Source organism: Brachycentrus maculatus, unplaced genomic scaffold, assembly GCF_059751285.1.
Source record: "Brachycentrus maculatus isolate JH-2025_06_01 unplaced genomic scaffold, ASM5975128v1 h1tg000172l, whole genome shotgun sequence".
Classification (NCBI taxonomy): domain Eukaryota; kingdom Metazoa; phylum Arthropoda; class Insecta; order Trichoptera; family Brachycentridae; genus Brachycentrus; species Brachycentrus maculatus.
Window position 1 is genome coordinate 197495 of NW_028280925.1, and position 24718 is coordinate 222212.

General features: G+C 36.9%; 1 protein-coding gene across 3 annotated transcripts in view; it reads right to left on the bottom strand.

Moving 5' to 3' along the window:
* Positions 1-312: 312 nt before the first annotated feature.
* Sp1 (transcription factor Sp8) overlaps positions 313-24718 on the bottom strand; it is an 82744-nt gene continuing 58338 nt past the window's right edge. For 2 of the 3 annotated variants that reach the window (XM_088262028.1, XM_088262027.1), the window contains one exon: positions 313-2304. In XM_088262028.1, the coding sequence (XP_088118154.1) occupies positions 1069-2304 (1236 nt within the window). In that variant the 3' untranslated portion in view covers positions 313-1068. The remainder of the gene's footprint in view (positions 2305-24718) is intronic. The other variant, XM_088262029.1, reaches the window with a different exon arrangement.

Consider the following 24718-nt stretch of genomic DNA (forward strand, 5'->3'; position numbering starts at 1 on the left):
TGACCTGTTAATGAGAACATCTGTAGTCCTCCATACTAGTCGTGTTTATTTTAATTATCTCAAAAAGTGGCCTAATACAACCGTTTTATATTTATATTAAAAAATCATATTTTTTCCACAAAGTTAATATCAAATCAATAAATGATACCATTTGTTGACATTTATTAGCTAATTTTTATTTTTTTCTATGGAAAAGATGACCTTTTTGTTTTTATTTTATTATCTTTATATATATGTTTATACGTTTGTACTGTATATAGGAAAAGGGAGTAACATGGATGTAAAGAAACGACTGTATTTTCAATGAAGGTTTTCATCTTTAATAATATAAATGATTTTTTCACAAAAGCGTAAAATTATACAATACATTTTTAATTCTTTATATACTTATATCTGTGAAATAGATATACGTTTAATAGACATAATATTTAATAAATTTATATAATAATATTGTACAAGAATCTATAGACCTGCGCAGCGTTGCAAAACTAATAAAATTTAGAATAGAAAATTAATATTTGATTAATATAATATTATTTATTAACAACCGGACATGTCTCAGGGATCAAATTGTTAGCTGATTAGAAAATCACAGAATATTGATCGCTTTCCCTTAAATTAGTTTATTATTTACAAATCAAAATTAAGTAGCTCTCGACTTATAGTAAGTGTTGTATTCATTGTACGTGTTACACCCCCGGATTAAGGGGGAATTAAATAATTTAATCACCACCGTTATATGTACTAGCTCCATATTTTACATAAATCTTTATTATTTATATCTCCGACAGCGAGATTCGTTAATAGTCACTCCCGCGATATATTAATCACTCAAAATTCAATAGGTAGATAGTCATTCACTAGATTTTGTATTTGATATGTAAGGTTTTTTCTATATGTACAAAAAACACTAAAATCACAAATATTCGTCAGCGGTTGGTCAGTTTGTCCCTCCCGCCTAGAGGAAGGGGTAGTAGAAGGGCGGCTGCGGGTAGGGCGGGGGCAGGTAGCGCGGGGGGGCGGCTAGGGGCGGTACTGCGGGTAGAGCAGCGCCGGCCCCCACCGGGCTCACGCCAGCCCCGGCGGCTTCACGTCCAGCCCCGCCAGCGCCGCCAGCTCCAGGCCCGGCGCCGGCGAGCGCCCGCGCGCCCCCGGCACCCCGGGGCCCGCGCCCGGGCTGCCCAGCTCGCCCTGGCTGTTCTCCTCGCTGTCGCTGCAGGACTCGCTCGAGCCCTTCTTGCTGCCGCCCCCGTTGTGGGTCTTGACGTGCTTGGCGAGGTGGTCGGACCGCATGAAGCGCTTGTTGCACACGGGGCAGGCGAACCGCTTCTCCCCCGTGTGCGTGCGCAGGTGCCGCTGCAGCTCGTCCGACCTGGTGAACCTCTTGCCGCAGAACAGCCAGTTGCACACGAAAGGGCGCTCGCCGGTGTGCCAGCGCAGATGCGCCTTGAGGTGGGATGTCTTGCCGTACACCTTCCCGCAGCCCGGGATGTGGCAGCTGTGGATGTTCTTCTTGCGCAGGTGCACGCCGGCCGGGCCCAGACGCTCCGCCTCCTGGCAGTTGGGGCAGTCGCACGTGGCGCGCCCCGTGTAGCGGCGCTGCGAGCGCGGCGAGGGCGCGGGCGGCAGCGCAGGCGCGGGCGCGGGCGCCGCCGAGTGCAGCCCGAAGCCCTGCGCCGGCAGCATGGACTTATACGTGTCCTGTAGCAGGTGCTGCCCCGAGGACAGCAGGTGGTGCGCCGAGTTGCCGCCCAGCGAGTGGCCGAGCGACGAGTAGTCGGAGCCGGCCGCGTAGTTGGCGGCCATCTGCGCGGCGTGCATGTTGGCCGCTCCGCCCACGTCAAGCCAGCCTCCGGCGGCGCCGTGCACGTCCCACCAGCCGGCGCCCGCGTTCACGTCGCCCCCCTTGAGCACGCCGTGGTGCGCGCCCCCCGCCACGGCGTTGAAGGGCCACGCCTCGTACGGGTGTCTGGAGTACACGGAGCCGAGCCCGTGGGGCTCCACCTTGCCGAGCAGCTGGTGGTCAGCCCCGCCGCCCCCGGGAAAGTAGAGGTCGCCGCCGTACGCGGCCGAGGGCGCGGCGCACGAGGTGGGCGGGCGCGAGTAGCAGGGCGCGGAGGAGGCGGGCGGCGCCGTCCTCGCGCCGGACGCGGGGCCCGGCGAGCCCCCCTGCGGGCTTTTCTTCCAAGGGTGGAATCCCTTTCCTACGGCGGCGTCTGCCAGCGGCGGGGGAGACTTGCTGGACAGCTTGTTGCACTGGGCCGCCAGCATCGCCAGGGGCGTTCCTCGCAGGCTGGGGTGTTCCTGTGGACAAACCAATTTTTCGATTAGTACCGAGTTATATACTTATACTCGTTCGTAATAATAATGAATTGACGATCTTGGGTATAATTTGTTGAATGAAGTTTCACAAAATGCGTCGGTCAATAATGACCATTGTAAAAAAACGAAATAGTCTTTAAATCGCGGGGAGACTAACCTAAGTGTCTAATATTAATTTTCCTATTATCGTATTAGTTCTGTCTGCCATCTCCCGAGACTTTGTTGATTCTGAAGATGCGTTTCGGCGCTAATGGTTCTCGGAGACCTATTGTTAGGAAGGACGGAGTGGCCGCCACTAAAGGCGGTCTATTTATCAATGAAAATTAAGCGGTTATTTAAAAGAGATTCGGTAAGCTTCCCCCCGAGAAGGTTAACGACTACAAAAGCTCATCATAGAGTTAATAAAAAACGCTGGCGGTTTTTGTGGCGCTCCGGCCGGGAATCGATTACATTTTGGCAATCGGACAGGAAATCGTTAGGGTGGTACAAAAACGGCCACTGAGCAACTCCACCAGAAGGTGAGTGGGCAAATACCGCGTTCTCCTAACTCAAATAATGAATTAACTCATTAGGTATGCCTTTTAGGGGGAAATACCTAAATTACAACGCATAATGCACAATGTTTTCCCTTACAAGAAATGCAAATATATTATCCATACAGAAAAGTTCAAATCAGGGCTGCCAAAAAGTTAATTGAACATGTTGATTTGATTACAGAGTGCCTCACGTCACGTCGCTTCACCGCAGGGGTAGGCAGAAATAATAAAAGGTCAAACTACTGTCTCTGAAAACATTCTTCGCCACTTCCACATTTATGCATTCCCTCATACATACCCGCCGAATAATCCGACTTCGACCTGACCACTTTCTGAAGTATTTGAAATACTATTATACTTGAAAGTGGTCAGATATCATGCAAGTTTTCCTTGGTCTTTATCTGCTTCTATTATCAACCACATTTGCTCATAAATTTATTTTACTATTCTTTTTTCACTCATTCGTTTCACACGCCCAAACCATCTCAAAACACCTTTCTTAATTGTATTGATAATGCTTGTCTCAGCTTCGCATCCCTTCCTTATTTCACTATTCAAACATTTATTGTACATTGTTTTGTCGCACATTCTTCTGAGAGATTGCATTTTGACTGCATTCAGTCTACTTACATCCTTCTTTTGCCAACTCCATTTTTCACTTCCATACATTAGGGTTGGAACCAGGACTCTATAATATCGATAAAATTAATTGATTTTTAATTTAAATTTTCTTCTTCTCAAAATTTTATCCCCACCACAATGGTGCAAAGTTCTATCGATAATGCTTTTGTTTACATACAATATATTTATCGTATAGGGTCCGCCATCTAAAGTTTTTTTTTTCAACTAGTGCTTATTTCGTGAATGGTAACACTTAGCTCATGTCTGATTTGACAGATAATTAGTTTTATCCTTCCGCTGAGCGAATATGGTTGTGTATACGCTTGAACAACGCTGGGAAATATTGCGACATTCGACTTACAGAAGATGCCGATTTTGCCAAAAAAATCATCTTTTCGGATGAAGCTCATTTTGATCTTGGCGGGTATGTAAACAAGCAAAATTGTCGTATTTGGGGCACAAAAACCCGCACACATACATTGAAAAGCCGGTACACCCAAAACGAGTCACTGTTTGGTGCGGATTTTGGTCCAGAGGCATAATTGGGCCATTTTTCTTTGAAAATGAGCAAGTGTGGCCGTTAGTCAATAGCGATCGTTATCGGGCCATGTTGAACGGATTTTTGTTCACAAAAATTGAAGAGGAGGATATTGGCAACATTTGGTTTCAACAGGACGGCGCTACGTGCCACACAGCCGAAGCTACACTCGATGTTTTGCGCCCCATTTTCAAAAAAAAAATGTTATTTGGCGGACCCTATATATGTATGTATAAACAGTACGAAAGTATGTGTGGTAAAAGCGAAGCAGTTTCCTTTTCGGTTGATATTTTGCCACTCGGATCTGCGGATCATCAGCGCTCAGGTAGCCACAATAAAGAAATAATTATTACAAGACTCGGGAGGCCCAGGAAATTGCCGTCTGGGCCCTTACTTAATGGGGCCCTAGGAGGGCCCGACAGAGAGACGGTCCCCGCATAATTTGATTCCGTGATTAATAGGAAGTTTGCGCAATTTCGTCCTGTCCCTTGGGAGAGAACTTCACCAGAAATTGGTCCAAATTGCTCGGATGGCACCAGGAGAAATCATTTGAAAGAAAGCAATTTGAGACGAAGCCGAATTCGCCTTTTTAACGAGGCCAGATTGAGGCGCAGAAAAAATTATTATCTCATCCAATTAGGCACATCGAATAAAAAACTGAGAAACATCACGTTTTTGCAGTTAAAACCAATTTACGGCGTTTATCTCGACATTGAAAACACGTATGTGTTCACTGAATGTTAATACACATATGTGACTTCATACATAGATTCTAGGTAGTTGTTCGTCTCCATAGTGTAGGTGTTTACCGCATTTGGCTACCATGCTAGACGTTCCGGTTCGATTCCCAGGGGGGTCAAATTAAAAGCATTTTTTACTTTTATTAACTCAAATTTTCCTTATTAAATATACCACTATTTCTAAAATCTATTGTCACACGTTTTTCGATGCATACAAATGTTTGAAAATGACGCGGACTGCATCGAAACAAATGGCACAATCAGTTTTAATAAATAATTGAATTTCACAAGAAAAGTATGTATTAAAAATGGATAGTTATTACCACAAAGTGAGTGCAGGATCAATCAATGAAAGTTTTTTTCCCTTTATCATTTATTTTATCACCCTAGACTGGTACCTGAAACGTAAGGCTGGTCACCTTGCCTTTATACAATTTACGATCAGCTTAATAATGCATCAATTTGATGCAGTACCCTTGTGCAGTGCACCATTGTGTGTGTAAGAAAAGGAAGTTAGATAAATAATTTCAATAGCTTGTCATCTTGGGACAATTCACTTTTGAAGCATATTTAAGAAATTTGAGAGGTGTGGTTGTCAATCACAGTATGTAAAGTGGTCACATAAACCAGCTAGGTCGAAAGCCCAGACTTCCAATTCTTCTTCTTCTTCATATATATTGAAATATCAATAAAAATATCTTGATATATAGTAAAAAATAACGTATATATAGCGTCAAAAACCAGGATAAGCGAGTAAAAATTTGGACACACTTCAAACATCCTGAATAATTTGACTTTTCATTTTCATAGGATGGACCCAATAAGATGTCTCTGGGTAGATGAGAGGGTGGAATACTCAAGGGTGACTCGAGAGCAACCGGAAGCAATCTGATGGCCCCGCCCACTCTTGCTGGACCGGATGTTGGGCGGAAGCAGGAATAAGTAAGCCGCATTCGTGATATCTGAGACATTTGGTGACGTACTGTAGAGATGACCGATATGGTGATTTTCATTTGTTAATGTTTTTAGTGTATAAAAAAACAAGCGATTTGTTTTTTATTGCTTTAAGTACTATCTAATAATGCCAAAAAATTGTAAATCTACATATGTGCATACAAATAAGTATTATATGTTAACATATCGCTCACTCCTTTCAAGAACGTCATAAATCAAAAAAGTTGATTTTTCAGGAGAACGTTTTTAAAGTTTAAAAATATAATACAATTTATTAAAAATTAATTACTAGCCACTAATTGAACTTTTTACTGTGCAACAGTTCATTTTAGGTAAAACCAGAAAGTTTTTTCTCCATTTGAAAAATATTAAGTAAATTTAAAAAAATAAATAAACAATACAATTTCTTCGAAATGCAAAAACAACACTTTCTGCCGTGTAGCGGGTAAATATTGGGTTATAAATATGCCTCTTTTGCTGGGATATAGTACATTTTCTGGGCATTCCGAAAACATGCACAACTGAAAATTGACGATTTTTGATTTATGACGTTCTTGAAAGGAGTGAGCGATATGTATGTTAATACCTATGTAGGTACATATATTTAGGTCTTGGTTTCAACCCTGATGTGTGGGAGTGAAGAGTGAAGATAAGCAAAATAAGGATAAATGTAGACGGAATGCAGTCGAAATGCGATCCCTCAGACGAATGTGCGGCAAAACATTGTAAGACAGATGTTCAAATGGTGATATAAGAAAAGAATGCAAGGATAAGATAAGCATTATCGATAAAATTAAGAAAGGCGCGTTGAGATGGTTTGGGCATGTGAATCAAATGAGTGAAGAATAAGACTGGTCACCTGAATTCATAACATTTATGATCTTAAATTTGTATTAATTTGATGCAGTGCCCTATGCACAACTGAGTGCGGAAAGAGTAAAACGAGGCGAATGTAGTTAGGGATAGAAACAGAGAAAGACCGGGGAAAACTTCGCATGATCAAGTATTTTAAGCACTTGAAAGTGGTTAGGTCAAAGAGCCAGAATAATCGACGGTTATGCATAGAAGATGTATGAATCTGGATAAGGCGAATATTGTTTGCAAAGATATATTGGTGTGGCGTTCTATTCTCTCTGCCTAATCCAGCGGGGAGGCAGCATGACGATTAGTTAGTTATAATAATATAATGAAACATATTTATAAAGGATTTTTTTCGTCAAAAGGTTGAATTTCCAACAGTCACCCGCGCAGAAGGATGAGGTAATAAAATTTAAAAGCCCTCTCGAATTATTTAGAATCGCTGTTCGGCGAACAAAAAAATAATCGATTTCATAGCAACCTCCGAACAAAAGGAGCCGCGGCGCTCAAATCAAATACAGAAGTCATTTACACATTAATATAATAAGGGATGACTGGCGAAACGGGGTGCGGCGGAGATCAATTAATCGGATGCTGATAACCAACAGGTATACAGAACAAAATCAAATGAAACAGGTCTTTTACTATATTTCTAAATAATCTGCACTCAATGTATTTATATTTTCTTTCGATGTAAATTGCATTATTTTAGCTAATAATTCAGTTAATTTACTAACAGCATTTTCACAAATAGATGTTTCTAGTGAAATTCTAGTAATTCAAACAAAATTATTCGAAATTATATCATTTGTATATACGAGTAGATCTTCCAAGAATTTGAGAAGTGTGTTGTCAATGATGGGTAGAATTGGTGAATTTTACACGTATTTAAAGTGATCTCTTAAACCAGCCTATGACGGTCGTATTTAGAGTAGTATTTGGATAGGTACAGTCAAATTTTGTGATTAAAATAACAGGCGTTTCTTAGTTCAAAAATCATCCGGTTTCCAAACCGATCCTAAAATCCTTCTTGCATACATCCAGATAAAAGGGTCTCTGCTAAATTAATGCTTTCTCAATCCAACCACAGATGGTTCTAGTGAGCTCACATGTTCATTGACATGAGATTAATGATATACATATTTCGTAATTTAAAAAAAATTGAGTTTGATCAATATATCTAGAAAATTTGAGCAGTGTGGTTGTCGATCATGAGTAGAACGGCGAATGTTGCACGTGTATAAAGCGATCACTTATTTGCAGGGCTTATTACCAGCCTGTGGCTGGTAATAAGCCCTGCAAATACCCAGACTTAAATGCCACATTCTTTATCATCTGTTGAAATGTCGAAAATGTTTTTGAGTAGGATTCAAAACGACAGCACATTCATTGATGATTAAATGAAGTCTTCCTCGAAAATTATAATAGTTTTTCCACAAACTGACCACTACCACAAAATGTATGCAGGTGTTTCAAGCTCCGTTTACCTGAATATTGAGGAAAATATATAAAGTATACCCGGAGGACAAGAGTTTTAGAAAAATCAATCGATATACCAATTAATATTTTCTCAAGTTTTCGGTACACCGACAGATATTAACTCACATAATCTTCTGCTGATTGGCTGTATGTTCGTAAATCATAAAACCGAACTCCCGTTCAGGGCTGTCCCAACAGAATAAACAAAGAATATGACAATAAACATTCATATATAAATTTCATCCACCTCAGGTTGCCCGAAAAATTCTGTATGAAAAAATCCTGAGATGAAGTTCGGCGGCAAAATCAAGATTTACAAAATTTGTGTGCGACCCATTCTGTGACGTATGGGATCGAAAGTAGAGTGGACACCGTTGGCACAAAAAACGCGCTTAGAGTGTCAGAAATGAAGACTCTAAGAAGCATATCAGGCAAGAGTCTACGAGACAGAATAAGAAACGCCAAGATAAGGTTTTTTAAAACATCAGACTGTAAGACAGGCTATGACGTGTCAACTACGAATGATTCATCAATTTATTTATTGTAACTGCAGACAGTTGGTAGAATTCCATATTGAATTGTGTTTGATAATGTCCTGAGAAGGCGAAACGCGTCACGTATTAACATATACATAAATCAATGTAGAATTCAATCCAACTGTGTTTAATTTTGGATATATTACCCAACGATTCGTCAATTATTCGTGTAGTTTTGGCAACCCTGTATTGACAGCGCCGAGTTTCTCACGGCGAACCTAAGGTACTCTGGCAGGTCGAGCCTCAGGGGGTTATTAATATTCAAAGCTACCGGTCTCCGGTTAATATGTTCCAGTTCATTTCTAAAATTTTGTTCCTTTTCATTGTCCTTTCAGTCTTATCTGCGAGCCCACGTCGGCGATCCCGTCTCTTCAACACTTTCCGGGATTAGAGACATTGATAAAAACACAATTATTATTAAATTCAGTATGATATTTCTTTTAATTATTATTAATTATTATTAGTCAGAGAAAGACCGAGAAAACATAGCACGATCAGGTATGCCAAATACTTGAAAGTGGTCAGGTTAGGAGTCGTAATAATCGGCGGGTATGGATGAGGATATATATGCATGAACGTGGGAGAGGCGAAGAATGTTTGCAAAGACAGAGTAGTGTGGCGTTCTATTCTCTCTGCCTACCCCTGCGGGGAAGCGGCGTGATGGTTAGTTAGTTAGTCATTTCTTTTATATCTTATATCTTCTTCTCCTCCAAGATTAGCTTCCATCCCAACTCATCGTTTTTATAGACTGTTATGATCAGTTCTCAAACAATCAATTTTTTTAAAAAACAATAGGTTTTCCTGTAAAAGTTGTTTTGTGTCATATTTATACTTTACTACACAAAAATAGTGAGTATTATATTAAAATTGATATACATAATTTACTGTCGAAATGGTAAAATTTACTATGGTATTTATGTACTATGAAAAAAAACATTTGGAAAATATTAGCCAGTTTGCTAGAATGACCGCCTCCATCGTGTAGTGGTTAGCGCGCTAGGTTACCATGGAGGTCCCGGGTTTGAGTATCAAAAGAGTCAAAATAAATATTTCTCAGTCTGATATTTATTTTATGTCACCTGTATTTAACGATCGAGATAACAGTGCTTCTATACGATTCAGTTCCCTATGCACCATTAGGTGAGGATAAGAGACATAGATATAGTAAGATTCCCAGAGTCAAGAACTCACTCAGAAATCTACCGATATGATGAATAATCTGATAATTATAAAATGATGTTTTATAATTATTTTTTATATGTAAATCGTTGAGATGTATATTTCTAGCGGGAAAGTGTTAAGTCTCGGGGGCATATGAATATGTGTTCAAGAAAATCCTAACAATTAATCTCATCCTAAAAGACTAGATTAATTATTCCGCCCGGCCCCAAAGTGTTATTTATTAACGAATATCTCCCAGGGATGTCCAAACCGCCATTGATTACATTAAAGCTGAAATATGCTCGCGTTTTTCATTATCAGGGCTGTGATTTATATGACAATCAATTAAAATCCTGTTTTTTGTCTAGCTACTGTTTGAAAACGGACACTATTTAGCATTTTTTCTCCGTTCATATGAGATACGACGCTTAACTGGTGCGACGGAATTGAATCAATGCTGCCCCGCTTCATTTGTATGCGCACAGAAGCTGTTTGTAATTCTGGATGAATATCATTTACCAATGTTACAGACGTACGACACGTCACGTTATTTGAATCTCAAATTTAAACCCACGCTTTTATTTATTTACTATTACAGTTTTTGGTGTAGACGATTTATCACCCTGCCTACATATAATTACGACCGGGTTGACATTGCGTCGATTCGATTTAAATGAAGAGGAATTTATCTTGGATATACATAATATACCAAGGCAGGAGTTCCATACGGAAGTTAACATTTACTACATAGTATAGTATAACTAATAGTCTACCTGACTAGAGATACAAGGAAAGAATGCAAGGCTTAAGATAAACATTATCGATGAAATTTAGAAAGGTGTCTTGAGGTGGTATGGACGTGTGAAACTAATGAGTGAGGAAAGAACGGTAAAACATATTTATAAGGCGAATGATTTGGAAAAAAGAGCAGAGGAAGACCGAGAAAAACTTTAATGAAGATAATATTGTTAGAGAAAAACTTGGCATGATCAGGTATGCCAAATACTTGAAAGCGGTCAGGTCAGGAGTCATATCATCTCACTCTTACTGTTGCTAACTACTGGTAGAAGAGCATTCCATACCATCGGTCCCGCAACAGCAAAAGCACGCTCGCCAAATTACCTAACAATAGATTAGGATAACACTGCAGCCTGCTATGAAATATTTGGGTATCCTATACACTTCTGTAATATATCACATGTTCAATGAAATCTCATATTACTTTTTTAAATCTCATCAAAGAAGAAGAATGTGGAAGTCTGGGCATTTACAGGGCTGACGACAGTAATAGGCTGGTTTAAGTGATCACTTTACACACGTGTAATATTCACCAATTCTGCCCATTATTGACAACCACACTACTCAAATTCTTGGAAGCTCTATATATGTGAACCAATTTTGAAACATTGTTCTTGAATCACTAGAACTTCACTAGAGACATCTACTGGTGAGATGAAAAGAAGCTTTTATTGAGCAGAAACTCTTATATTAGTATATGAGGTCCGAATCCTGGATTATAATCACACACATGAGAAACGCCAGAAAATATCATTTTCATTTTTATTATTCAAGCTTATGATTTGACTAGATAACTTATTAACAACATTTTGAGTGTGTCCAAATACTAGATAAATAGATTTGTGAACTAGTATTTGGACACACTCAATATGTTGTCAATGAAATCTCATTTATAATCACACATATCAGTACTAATCTAATAGGATGTACAAAATATATTAAGCTTTGTATTTTCAAGGTATGTACCTAACCTACCCTTACTTAGTATTGCACTATATTTAAATGCATCGTCATGATGTTGTATATGTATTTTTTTAAATCTCAAAGTAACGGGGACCAGGGGAGCAGAATCCCACCGCACGTCACTGCTAACTGTTAGGCCAATGATTCTCCGAGTCCTCCGCAGAATAATGTCTATGATATCCCGCTTCCACACTCACCCCTGGAGACAATGTGTCCCGCGCCAGCTGTCACGGGGGGAGGGGGCGGCCACGCCCCTCGCTCTGATTGGCGGAATACCACCCCATGTTGCAGTATCGATTGTCACAATCTTCTTCATCCCCCTTGAGTTTATCAGAACGGAGCCGTCTCCGTCTGAGACAAAGATAAACTGACTACTAAATACGTGCGTGAGACCAAATTCACTTATTCTCGTACCTACGAAATGGATATGAACCAAAAATATTCACCAGTAATTGCCGAGATTTGAAAATTTAATGCCTTTATGGCCCAATATATAATACAATAAATCGCAGCGCAATTTTCTTTAAACCCAGGTAAAATTTGACGTCATTGAATTTTTTGCTTAAAATACGGTTTTCGTATTGAAAAAATAAGTTTTTATTTTAAAAGAATTAAAGATTCAAAAGTATTTTATATTTCTTCTCTGTTAGATATTATTACATCGATCGCATGCATATATATAGATGGGTGGATTTAGATTACCAGATAAGTTATCTAGTTTAAAATATTTGGGTAACAGCTAATGACCGCAACATTACCTCGGTGGAGAATAAACCATAAAAGTGTTGAGTATAACGATCACAATCAGCTGACATTCTAGGCACACCAGACGCGGGGTTCCAGTTCTAGTCCCGGCCATGCCCCGCGGTCGTCACTTCTGACTCGTAATAGACCAATTAATTGACCGACAACTGCCATTCGAGTGGACTTTTGCCGGTTAGATGGAAGATGGAACGGGTACCTGCCTAATTTGAGTCAACACAAAATGGAAGAAATTTACATGGATTAAAAAAAAACTTGATAAATAACTTTGTTTAACAGTCAGTAAAATAATAATAGAATAATGGTCAATTTATGGTGTTATGTTCGTGAAAATTCACCTTAAGGCCCAGTATTCGTCAAGTGAGCAAGTTATTTCTCTCTAAACCCAGGTAACATTTTACGTAAATGATTGTTTTCTTCAAACACCGTTTTTACATTGAAAAGATAAGTTTTTCTTCGAAATAATTATTTAGTTTTGAAAAGATAGAGTTAAAAAAATGTATAAAAATATTATTTATTTATACATATATTCTTAAAAAAAATATATTGGATGTGTATTTGATAATTAGTATAACTCCGCAAAAATAGTGATGTTTAAGTAATTACCGAAGCAGTAAAAAATAATTTAACAGATATTCAGTATATTTAAAAAAATTAAACAATACCTTTTTATCGAAATTCAAAAACTACACTTTCTGCCCTGTAGCGGGTAAATATCAATTTCAATAATTGATTCGACAGTTACTTTGTGGTAAAATCTATCCATTTTTAATTAAAGTTCTACTTAGTAATTACCACTATTTCTTAAAATCTATTGTGACACGTGTTTCGATGCATTCCGCATCATTTTCATATACCGTATGTACATACGGTGTTTGAAAATGATGCGTTTTGATGCATTTTGATTAATGATGCGGAATGCTTCGAAACACGTGTCACAGTAGATTTTAAGAAATAGTGGTATTTACTAAGCAAAACTTAAAAATAACAGATAGTTACTAGCATAATTTTCACTCCTCATTCATCCCGTTCAACAAAGCTAAATATGAACAACATGTTATTTTTCTTGAACACACACAAACAATTATAATTAAAGATATTATAGTTATTAATGCCTCACCGCTGTCTCTGAGTCATTTTACAGTTTTTTGAAGAAACAGGCTGCAATTTAAAATCACGAAATAGGGTATTAAGGTAAACTTTCTAAGGCTTCACCTGCGTTATTGGGAGCTAACACTATCGACCAGTCAATAAATGCAATTAGCTGAGAGAAAAGAATTATGATCACATCGGGAGTTTCCGCTTTATTCAAATCATTTCTTGGGAACTGAAATGACGTACTGATAAATTATTAATTTTCTGCGGATCGATTCAGACGACTCGGAACTCATTTACATAGATCATATTTAAAGTTTATGTATTTCCTCTAACAAAATATTACAGTTTGATCGTTAAAAGGTACAGAATGGTCCAATTTTTAATGTGTGTTTTTAATTTTTTTTAAACATTCTTATGATAATCATTTGATATGTATTTTTATAACTTTACTACGTAAAAATCCATTTTTAATTAAAATTTCACTTAGTAAATACCACTATTTCTTAAAATCTATTGCATTACACGTTTCGATACATTTCGCATCATTTTTTAACACCGTTTTATTTAATAGTAGGTAGTGTTTAAAGACAAGTTGGTGTGGAGTTTCATTCTTTCTCGCTACCCCTGCGGAGAAGCGACGTGATGGTTAGTTACGTAAGATGTCAAAAAATAATATGAAAATAACTCCTGTAATTGGAGATAATCCAGATTTTGTGAACAAGTATTTGGACACACTCAAAATGTTGTAAATAAATTATCTGGTCAAATTATAAGCTTAATAATAAAAATGAAAATGGTATTTTCTGGCGTTTCTCATGTGTGTGATTATAATCCAGGATTCGGATCTCACATACTAATATAAGAGTTTCTGCTTAGTAAAAAGCTTCTTTACATCTCACCAATAGATGTCTCTAGTGAAGTTCTAGTGATTCATGAACAAGGTTTCTAAATTGGTTCATATATATAGAACTTCCAAGAATTTGAGTAGTGTGGTTGTCAATAATGGGTAGAATTGGTGAATGTTACACGTGTGTAAAGTGATCACTTAAACCAGCCTATGACGGTCGTAAGCCCCGTAAATGCCCAGACTTCCATATTCATCTTCATCTTTGATGAGATGTCAAAAAATAATAGTTACGTAAGACTTAAATTAAAAATTAGTATAAAGTTGAGAAGCAAATCTATGCATATCAATAGTCGATACGGCGTTATCTAAAAACGTGGTAAACCATTTTATCGGTAGGTACACCTAACCTATAAAGGATAAATAAATAGGCATTAAAATTATGACGGGTGCGTGTTTCGGAAGTGGCCGACAGAGCGGCGCCACTTTCCATTACAATGTTGATGGCTTTTTCGCCGTGGCGGCGGAAAAAAGTAAAATTATAAAAAAAAATCGGGGCCCTGTCGGTAATGAAGCCGGGGCCAGGGTGCCAGGAGGGGCCGAGGGTCGCGGGGCGCTCTCCCAAGGCTGTCGGACCCTCATTATGACGGAAATCAGAGGAGCCGCTGCATCGCCTTCGCTGACGAGTGACTCGTGACGTATGAATGAACAGGCACTAAAACTAGGCCGCTCTGATGAGTAATCAAATCGGTAACGAACGGATCTCCGGGTCGCCTATGTTCTCCTGATACCCAGACTCGTGAATATTCATTAGCCATTAAGGAAAACAAAAAAATCTACTGTAACAAATGCGAAAGCTCGAGGAATAATATACGATATATCGCATCTTAATTTTCTGTGAATTTCGGTATTAGGTATATGACGTAATTGATTTATTTTCTTAAAACACCGTTTTTATATTGAAAAAAAAAATATATATATATATATATATATATATATAGATATATATATATATATATATATATATATATATATATATATATATATATATATATATGAGGATTATATATATATATATATATATATATATATATATATATATATATATATATATATATATATATATATATTCTTAAAATATGTCACATTCTAATACATTGTATATTATTATTTTTTAAATCGAGCGCAGAGAGACGTCTCTAGGCTTCAAGCGCGGCCGAACGCATTGCAATTTGAGTGTTTGAAATCTCGTCCTTAAGGAACGAAATTCTTTTATTAAAAAATACGTTTTCTTCCTTGGTTAGCACATAATTGAACCAAAAAAATATCAACAAGACCTCATAATTAAGACAAATAAAAAACAAATTAAAATTAGTATTTACATATTATTGACATCTCAACAATGATGAAGAAGAATATGGAAGTCTGGGCATTTACAGGGCTTACGACCTGTTACAGGCTGGTTAAGTGATAACTTTACACACGTGTAACATTCGCCTTTCGACTTCTTCTTCTTCATCCATGTAGAGATGTCAAAAATCTAAAATAACTCCTAATTGGAGAAACCCAGATTTGTGAACAAGTATTTGCACACACTCAAAATATTGTGTATTTATACATTTTTTTAAATCTTAATATATTTATACATGTTTGGGGCATACATAGAAAATTAATTTGATTTAGAGTGAGAATAAAAACGATAAAACTAAAAAAAATGCAATTCTTCATAGTACAAACAAATCCAGTTATATTTATTGTATTCACAGATGACTTGGTCTAACTGAGGCGTTTTATTAATTTCGAGTTACATGAACGTCGAGTTTATCGGCCATTTTCGAAGCGATTATGAGTGGCCGTAGAACAAAAGACAAATTAAAAATATTCGTGAACATATTTTAAAAAGTGTTAATTAAAAAAACCGAATACGCCATGCACCGCAACATCTAGCGATGTTTAAATTTTACCGAGAATCGTCAAGAATCTATCTGGTAAGTATCACGCCATCTTCTCAGAAATGCAATCTAAATTTATTGCCGCAAACGACCTTCTGATTCCTCGTTCTCGCCATTTTTAATTTTTGCATGTTTCCTAAGCTGAAAGGCGCGGGATATTTGAATTTGGAATGACACGCGACATTTGCGCGCGGAATGATTGAAATGTTTAAAATTGCACCCTTTGCTTAAGATAGGTAGGTACCTAGTACCTACCTACTTCTGATATAAACAGGTGGATTATGACATATTTTCTATGGAAATTTTAGATTATATCATAAAAATATGTCATATGGACATTCTAGCGAAATCCTATACAAAAAAATATAGTTATTTAAAATCTTATTTGCTAGTACCTAGAAAAATCACGCCAATTTTAACCTTAAAAGTACCATTGCTATATCAATCCTTTTCTACTCGCACGTCGTCTGACTGCGAGTAGTTATGAATTATGAATTTTTAAGTTAAATGGTAGCAAAATAATAGCACTTAACACATAACAAATTTTAAGATGGAGACCTTAGAAGTACCATTGCTATGTCGACCCTTTTCTACTCGCATGACATCTGACTGCGAACAGTTATGAATTATTGAGTAAAATGTCAGTAAAATAGTAGCACGTATCACATAACAAATTTTAAGATGGAGAACAAAAGAGGCGTCGAAAGACAACAAAAGAGATGGTCCGACGATATAGTCATTGTGGGAGGTAGAAACTGGCCGCAAGCTGCAACCGACCGGAGGAAATGGAAAGGTACGGAAGAGGCCTATATATCCAGCAGTGGAGAACAAAGGTCTCAAAGAAGAAGAATAACACATAAAGCACATTGAAAAAACTCGAATCATATAAATTTCTGCGACATCACATGACATTTAGACGATATTAATATTATAAGAGCACTGACCACAAATAAAACACATAATGACGCGATACGTTAAAAAAATATTCGTTCTAATGTAGCGGTTGTTAAAAATCGAATTCATGTACAAAACTTATGTTTCTAATAAAACAATGCTTTTGGTAAATCATCCCGACACCTGTCAGGTATAAAGAGTTATCTGAAAAAGATATACCCTTTTTTATGACCCAAGTAAAAACTACAGCTAATGTTCACAGTGATTACTAAGACAATAAACTTATTACCATTTGTTTGCTCGTCATAATAATGCCACAAAAAAACATATGAAGATCTTGCTGCGAGGCGGTCAAGCATTACGAATTTAATATGGAGCGGATAACTCAAAACATGGTTAGAAATATGATATGAAAATCTTCAAATTTAACCCTTTCAATATCTTCAAGTTCATTATTTATTACTAAAATAGTTTATCCTAAAAATACATTGAAATATAAGTAGGTATTATATAAATTTCACTTGTTTAATTAATATCATTATTGTAGTAATATGTAACAAATTTCTTTGAACAAAAACTTTGACCCTGGAAGACCATATAAATTTGAGTTAAAAATTGACTATAAAATTGTAGATAGAATAATATAAACATAGTGACAATTTTTCTTCATTTTCATGTTTTTTTTTCATTCTAATTACCTCTTATAATCACAAAATTTTGAGTTCAAATACTAAAAAAAAAGTAAAAAAACTCCTTAGTGGAGAAACCGAGATTTATGAACAAGTATTAGGACACACTCAAGATGTTGCGAATAAAATAACTAGTCTAAAATAAGTTAAGTATAAGCTGCATTAAAAAAATGAAAATCAGGTTTTCAGGCGAATCCCAGTATGTAAAATAAATCTTGCATACAAAAAAGGGTCTCTGGTAAATAAAAGCTTTCTAAATCCAATCAAAGATGGCTGTTATGAACACAATCATGGAACGTCATGAGAGTGATCATATATGTATGTATGACTTCCAAAATTTGAGTAATGTGGTTGTCATTCATGGGTAGAACGGTGTATAAATTGATCACTTCAACAAGCCTATGAAGGGTTGTAAGCCCTGTAAACACCCAGAATTCCATATTCTTCTTTATCTATGTTTGGATGCCAAAATGTAAAATTACATATCGCTCACTCCTTTCAAGAACGTCATAAATAAAAAAACTTGATATTTCAGGAGAACGTTTTTAAAGTTTAAAAATATAACATAATTTACTAAAAATAAATATCAAGCCACTTATTGAACTTTTTACTGTGCAACAGATCTTTTTAGGTAAAACCTAAAGGTTTTTCCTCCATTTGAAAAATATTAAGCATATTTTTAAAAATAATTCAACAAACCTTTCCTTCAAAATACAAAAAACAACATTTTCTGCCCTGTAGCGGGTAAATATTATGTTAAAAATATGCCGCTTTTGCTGGAATATAGTACATTTTCTGGGCATTCCGAAATTCGATTTTTGATTTATGACGTTCTTGAAAGGAGTGAGCGATATGATAGCAATAGTTTTCATTTATTCCTACAATTCCTTTAATGATTTTTGTTAATAAAAATCCAAATTTGAACGGATTCCCGGATTGACGGATACCCCTTACCACATAACACTGACCGTACATATTTAGTAGGGCCAGTTGTGAGATTAGCTCTCACCATTCGAGTGTTACTGTACATAGGTACTTATAACAGTAAAGGGGTTAAGAAAAATGACCTAATTGGGTGTCTATAAATAATACTTAATAGTTGTATTTTAATTGACAACTATCTCTCTCTGGGGAGAAACAGCAATATAATTACTTAGCGTGACATGTGATGCTTTATTACACCGTGCACTGGTCACTAGATACATTAATTTTACGCTAAAATTTACCAACTTTTGACTAAATTCGTGACTCATCGTATTATATTTTGAACGTAATAATACGACATTATAATATAATGTCATTGTTTATAACTAAAAAAAACTCGCTAACTAACTAACCATAGCGCCGCTTCCCGCAGGGGTAGGTAGAGAGGATAGACTGTGTCTTTGTGGATACCAAACTGTGTCTTTGCAAACAATCTTCGCCTTTTCATTCATGCATCTCCTCATACTTACACGCCAATTATTCTGACTTCACCTATTAAAATTATTAGAAGCACTTGTTTAAGCCAAGTATTCTTCGGTCTCCTCTCTTGTCCGCCTCCGTAGTGTAATGGTCAGCACGCTCGGCTACCGTTCTGGAGGTCCCGGGTTCGATTCCCAGGGGGGTCAAATAAATAAAAGTGATTTTTTCACTGTAATATTTATTCAATATTACCATGGACTGGTACCTAAAGCGGAGGGCTGATCACCTTTCCTTCTTGTGTTTACGATCAAGATAACACTGCGTTTATATGATGTAGTGCCCTATGCACCATTGGGATGCGGATAAGGGTTTGAATTAATGAATTCTTCGGTCTTCTTAAGCTTTTATCACCAACTACATTTAGTTCAACACGTTCGCCTCATACATTTAACAATTAAAAGTACTGATTTATTTATTGTATTTCGTAAGATAATATGTTTTTTATCGTATTTCTTTTTCTCTTTTCATTGTCTCACCAGCTGTTGCCTTGTCAATATGCCCATTCGTCTGAGAGAACGCATTTCGACTGCATCCAGTCTACTTTCATCCTTCTTTTGCCAACTCTTTTCTTCACTTCCATACATTATACGCTTGAAATCAGGACTCTATTGTTAATTAAATCGTTATGTAGGTACAACAAGTTGTGTAAAATATTTAATACTCGTATGATTTCTAGAAAAATGAATAAACTTGAAAATAAATTGCTGTCGTCAACGTTGACATTTGAATGTCATCGTGACATCGCGGATGCAATTTGATTCGGTTACAAAAACTGTTTTTATGGTCTGGAAGTTTTGATAATTATTTCATCCAATTAAAATTTTAACGTAGGTACGAAATAATGATAAGTATACAATATTTAAGAATTTCCTTTATTCTTATTTCTATTTTTTTTATTTGGTATTACTAAAATAAAGTAACTATTTTGGAATAAATAAATGTTATTTTAGTCACCTCGTGTGTGTGTGTGTGTTATTAAAACGGGAAGCCAGAAAAGGATATTTAAAGAATTCTTACTTACAGATCGTTTATTTTATATAAATTCTTACATTTCAATTACTAATGATATTAACTATTATAATTTAATCTAATTAATTAATGAAACTTTGAATTAAAATGTGAAGCTAGTTACACATCCTTTAGAACCAAACGATGCAGGCGAATCTTGGCCACCTCTCTTCGGTTGGTCGCTTTTGTTGAATTCGTTCGGGAATCTCCGTGGCGAATTCGTATTTTCAGTGTTGCCAACTTGGCATATACTACATTACAATATAAAGAAACATTGCCTTCACTATAACTTCTTCATTTTTGCCGGAATATTTGCCAATAATACGAGTATATGTATAATGACTCCTGACCTACTTTCAAGTATTTGAAGTACTCGAACATACCAAGTATTTTTTAAGTTTTCCTCTGCTTCTATTACCAACCTCAATCGCCTCATATATTTGTTATACTATTCTTTGTTCACTCAAATCACATGTCTATCTCAACATGCATTTTTTATCGATAATGCTTCTATATGCGATATCCCAGCCTCATATATATATTTAAGACAAAGTGAAAACAAAATCCGCCTCCGTAGTGTAATGGTCTGCACGCTCGGCTACAGTAGGTACTGGAAGTTCCGGGTTCGATTCCCAGGGTCAAATAAATATAAGTAATTTTTTCACTTTAATATTTATTCAATATTATCCTGGACCTGATGCGGAGAGCTGATCACCTTGCCTTCGTGTGTTTTTGACTAAGATAAACACTGCGTTTAAATGATACAGTGCCCTATGCACCGTCGGGTGCGGATAAGGGTTAGAAGAAAAATAAGCATTTTAAATACTCGATCGACCAAGTTTCCTTCGGTCTTCCTCTACTTCTATCACCAACCCCAATTTATTAACAAATGTAAATTTAATCAATTACCACGTGCCGCCACTGACTGCCGGTGTCGCCTACCAATTAAGTACCGCGCATCGTAATAGTTAATTATGCCGGCAGTTTTCTTTTGTCAGTCGGCGAGGGGCAGTGGCGGGGGGAGGGCGTAGGGGTGGGGGGTGGTTTCCGAGGAACCAGAGACGATGACGACACCCGATACGGCGAATGTCGTGTGACGTTTTAATGAATCCGAGGCCAAGTGACCGAGGGACGCGTATTGTGCGCGGGAATTAAGGGATAAACTTACTAATGACCCCGGCACTGTTGGACGAAGCGTCTTAAGTCTGAAATAAATATCGATGCTATTCGCCATATGTTCAAAAGCAACATAAATTACAATAACATTTTCATTTAAGCCGGTATCACAAATATAAATGTGACATATTCTCAATATTATTCATATTTAAAGCATTTACTTTGTGGTTAGTCATTTTTACTTATTTTTTTTTAATGTTAATAAAATTAGTATATAACCACTCACCGAGATTTTTACGTCTACCGGTTTCGAGACGTACCCGTCTCTTCGTCAGGACAATCACTAACACAGCATGCAAACAATACTACCCTTCACCACCATAGCACCATTTACACACTCAAAACAACACAAAATGTCTAACACATGCGATTTTTGGTCGACCCGAAGACCAACATGCACTAAAAAAAAACTAACTAACTAACCATCACGCCGCTTCGCCGCAGGGGTAGGCAGAGAGAATAGAGCGCCACACCACTCTGTCCTTGCAAACATTCTTCGCCTCTTCCACAACATGCACTATAGTTTTCAATACAGACATGCGTTACGAGCCGAGGTTAAACGTGTTACCTCGGCTATTATATTATATTATTATTAACATTTTTGTAAAAAAATAAATAAATAAATGAGATAATCTGTATGAATGAAACAGAAGTAGTTTTTTTAAAGGTGTCTCTACTCGATATGAAACTTGTATCATTTTTCCCTTTTTGTATGCAAAAAGATGGAAGTCTGAACGTCCCAGGGCTTCCATCTGGCATTTGGCTGGCTTAAGCGATCACTTTATACACTTATGTAACGTTTACTCTTCTGCCCATTATTGAACCTCCAACATGCATTCATTCTTGAAATTTGTATTTGTGCAATGATCTTTGATCCTGTCCACATACCGTGAAGGTTTTCTATACATTGATAAATATGACTGATTGTTGAACCATCGATTGAAAAATTTGTGAAATATTTATTAAGCTTCTTCCTTCTGAACATATGTAGCTCGCACAACAGAACTAGTTCTGCCTACAAATTTTCACCCCATGAAATTGTAATAATTTCTTGAATATTTTTCGCAGATAGTTTGTGGCACATATATAAACTTTATGATATAAAACTAAAACTTTGTTCTCACTACTTTTGATTTTAATATTTGTTTCCGACCGGTTTGGACAACTTTTCATGTTCAGAGACGATATTTGCCAAGTAAAACTTAAAAATGGATAGTTATTAACAAAAAGTGACTGCCGAAAAAATTTATGGAATCATTAATTCATATTTAAAATTTACTTATACATTCTATTTAAATTTCATTTTTTTATCATATTTTACAGTAAATAAATTTACGACTTAGGCTAGTTCTGCAGTCAAGTGATGATATATATTATAACTATTCAAGTCCATTTTTTAATGCATTATGTGTAATTTCTAAATAATACAGCAGGGCGTATTAAAATTTTAGACGTTTTTCATTTGTAGAGCGCTCCAATAGCTCGAGTTTTACCCCCTCGCGCCTCGGAAAGGCAATAGGGCGAATAAAAAATCCAATAAACAATTTGGCGTTATGGGGTTGTAATGGGCCATGTTTCTCACGCTCTCTACCTTCCGACCTGCCGTTGGGCCTCCAAAACTCATAACCAATTCATCAAAATTACTAAAAAGAGAATTAGCCCTGATCGATTGGTTAGCCGTTTAGCCAATATCCATTATAAACCCCCAAAATTGTCAGCAGGCAGAAGGCGTATTGACTTTGCCAACAGCTGGTGAGACGAGGAAAAAAGTGACTACAGATAGAATTAAAAAAAGTTATATTAAAATTCTTATTATCTCACGAAGCATATAAATCAGTACTTTTGATTATTAAATTTATGAAGCGGATGTGGTTGGCAGCATAAGGAAAGAAATACAGACAAAAAAATATCAAATATTTTGAAAAATGGTCTGAATTATTGTCGGGTATATATGAGGAGATGCATGAATGTGAATGAGTATTTTTTTGCAATTACAGATTGCTGTATTGTTCTATTCTCTCTGCCTACCCCTGTGGAGAAGCGGTGTAGTGGCTACTTAGTCAGTTAGGTGGTTATAGATTTTTTATGAAAATCATTACAGCAGAACAGTGTTACCAATGATTTTTTTTTTAATATTTTGTATATTTAAAGCATGGTTAACTTTGTGGTATGGTAATATAACGCACTCCTTATCATTCATCGTTCACTTTGTGTAATACCATTTAAAACTTTATGGAATGAGTATTCTGTAGTCAGTGGTCGTGAAGTAGATTTTTTAAGTGGTATTACACAAAGTGAACGATGAATGATAAGGAGACTTTTCAAATATGAGAAAAATTCAAATATGTCGGTATCCCCACCAATCGAAGCGCACAAGCTACGTATGTACATACATTAGAGCATGACCCCTCACTAAAATTCAGCAATTTACTTTTTACAAATGTATTTTACCAGTCAGTTGCGGTCGGCAGTGTCTACACTAATGGTCGTACGGTGGTGAGTCTGGTGCCATCGCGTCACGTTGGTCGTGCGAAGGACCCTAAACATTTGTTGAAGGGGTCTCGGTGAACCGAGCACTGCATTAGGGAGAGCCATGAGCCGACACCTTAGCAATACCGGGTGAGCATAATCAATACCAAATTAGTTCTATTTGATTGGTCGAAAACCTGACGTAAATAGATTTTTTTACAAAGTCAAGACGACAATTATTACAGTCATCTGAATGATCTAACTCTGGTTATGAATGATGCAAACTCTTTCTTGTTGTTATGCCTCTACATGTTGAAGGTTGTCAATCATCATGGAAAGTTTTACTTTGACTGCAACTACTTAGTGTTACAATGCAATCACTCTCTTAGGCGCGTTGCAGGAGCCTGGGTGAGGACCTATCCAACATCAAATCCGTACTAGTTCATAAGGAACTCTCACGAGAGGTGGTATCATACATGATAAAAATTGTGAAGTACATTGGTACCCTAGACAAAGCTAGGACATGAAATGCCGAAGCCTCTTCTAGTGGAACTGAAGACCTGTTGACGACAGTCAACAGACCTGAGAAGTTTTACGAGGTTTTCTCATAGTAATGAGCTAAGAAGTTCCTGACTGTCCCACACTAGATTATCCCTCCTGTTCCCAACACAGATTAAAATAAAACGTGTTCTTAGCAAGCAGAAGCAAAAACCACGTTATAATCTATAAACATTTTACATAATTAGCAAGGTAAATAAGTCGTAGTCTTCTTCATATGTGCGTTTCCCTTCCATTTTGACTAAAGTACTTTCTACTTCACATTTCTCTCCATTAATAAGATGACCAAAGAACTCTA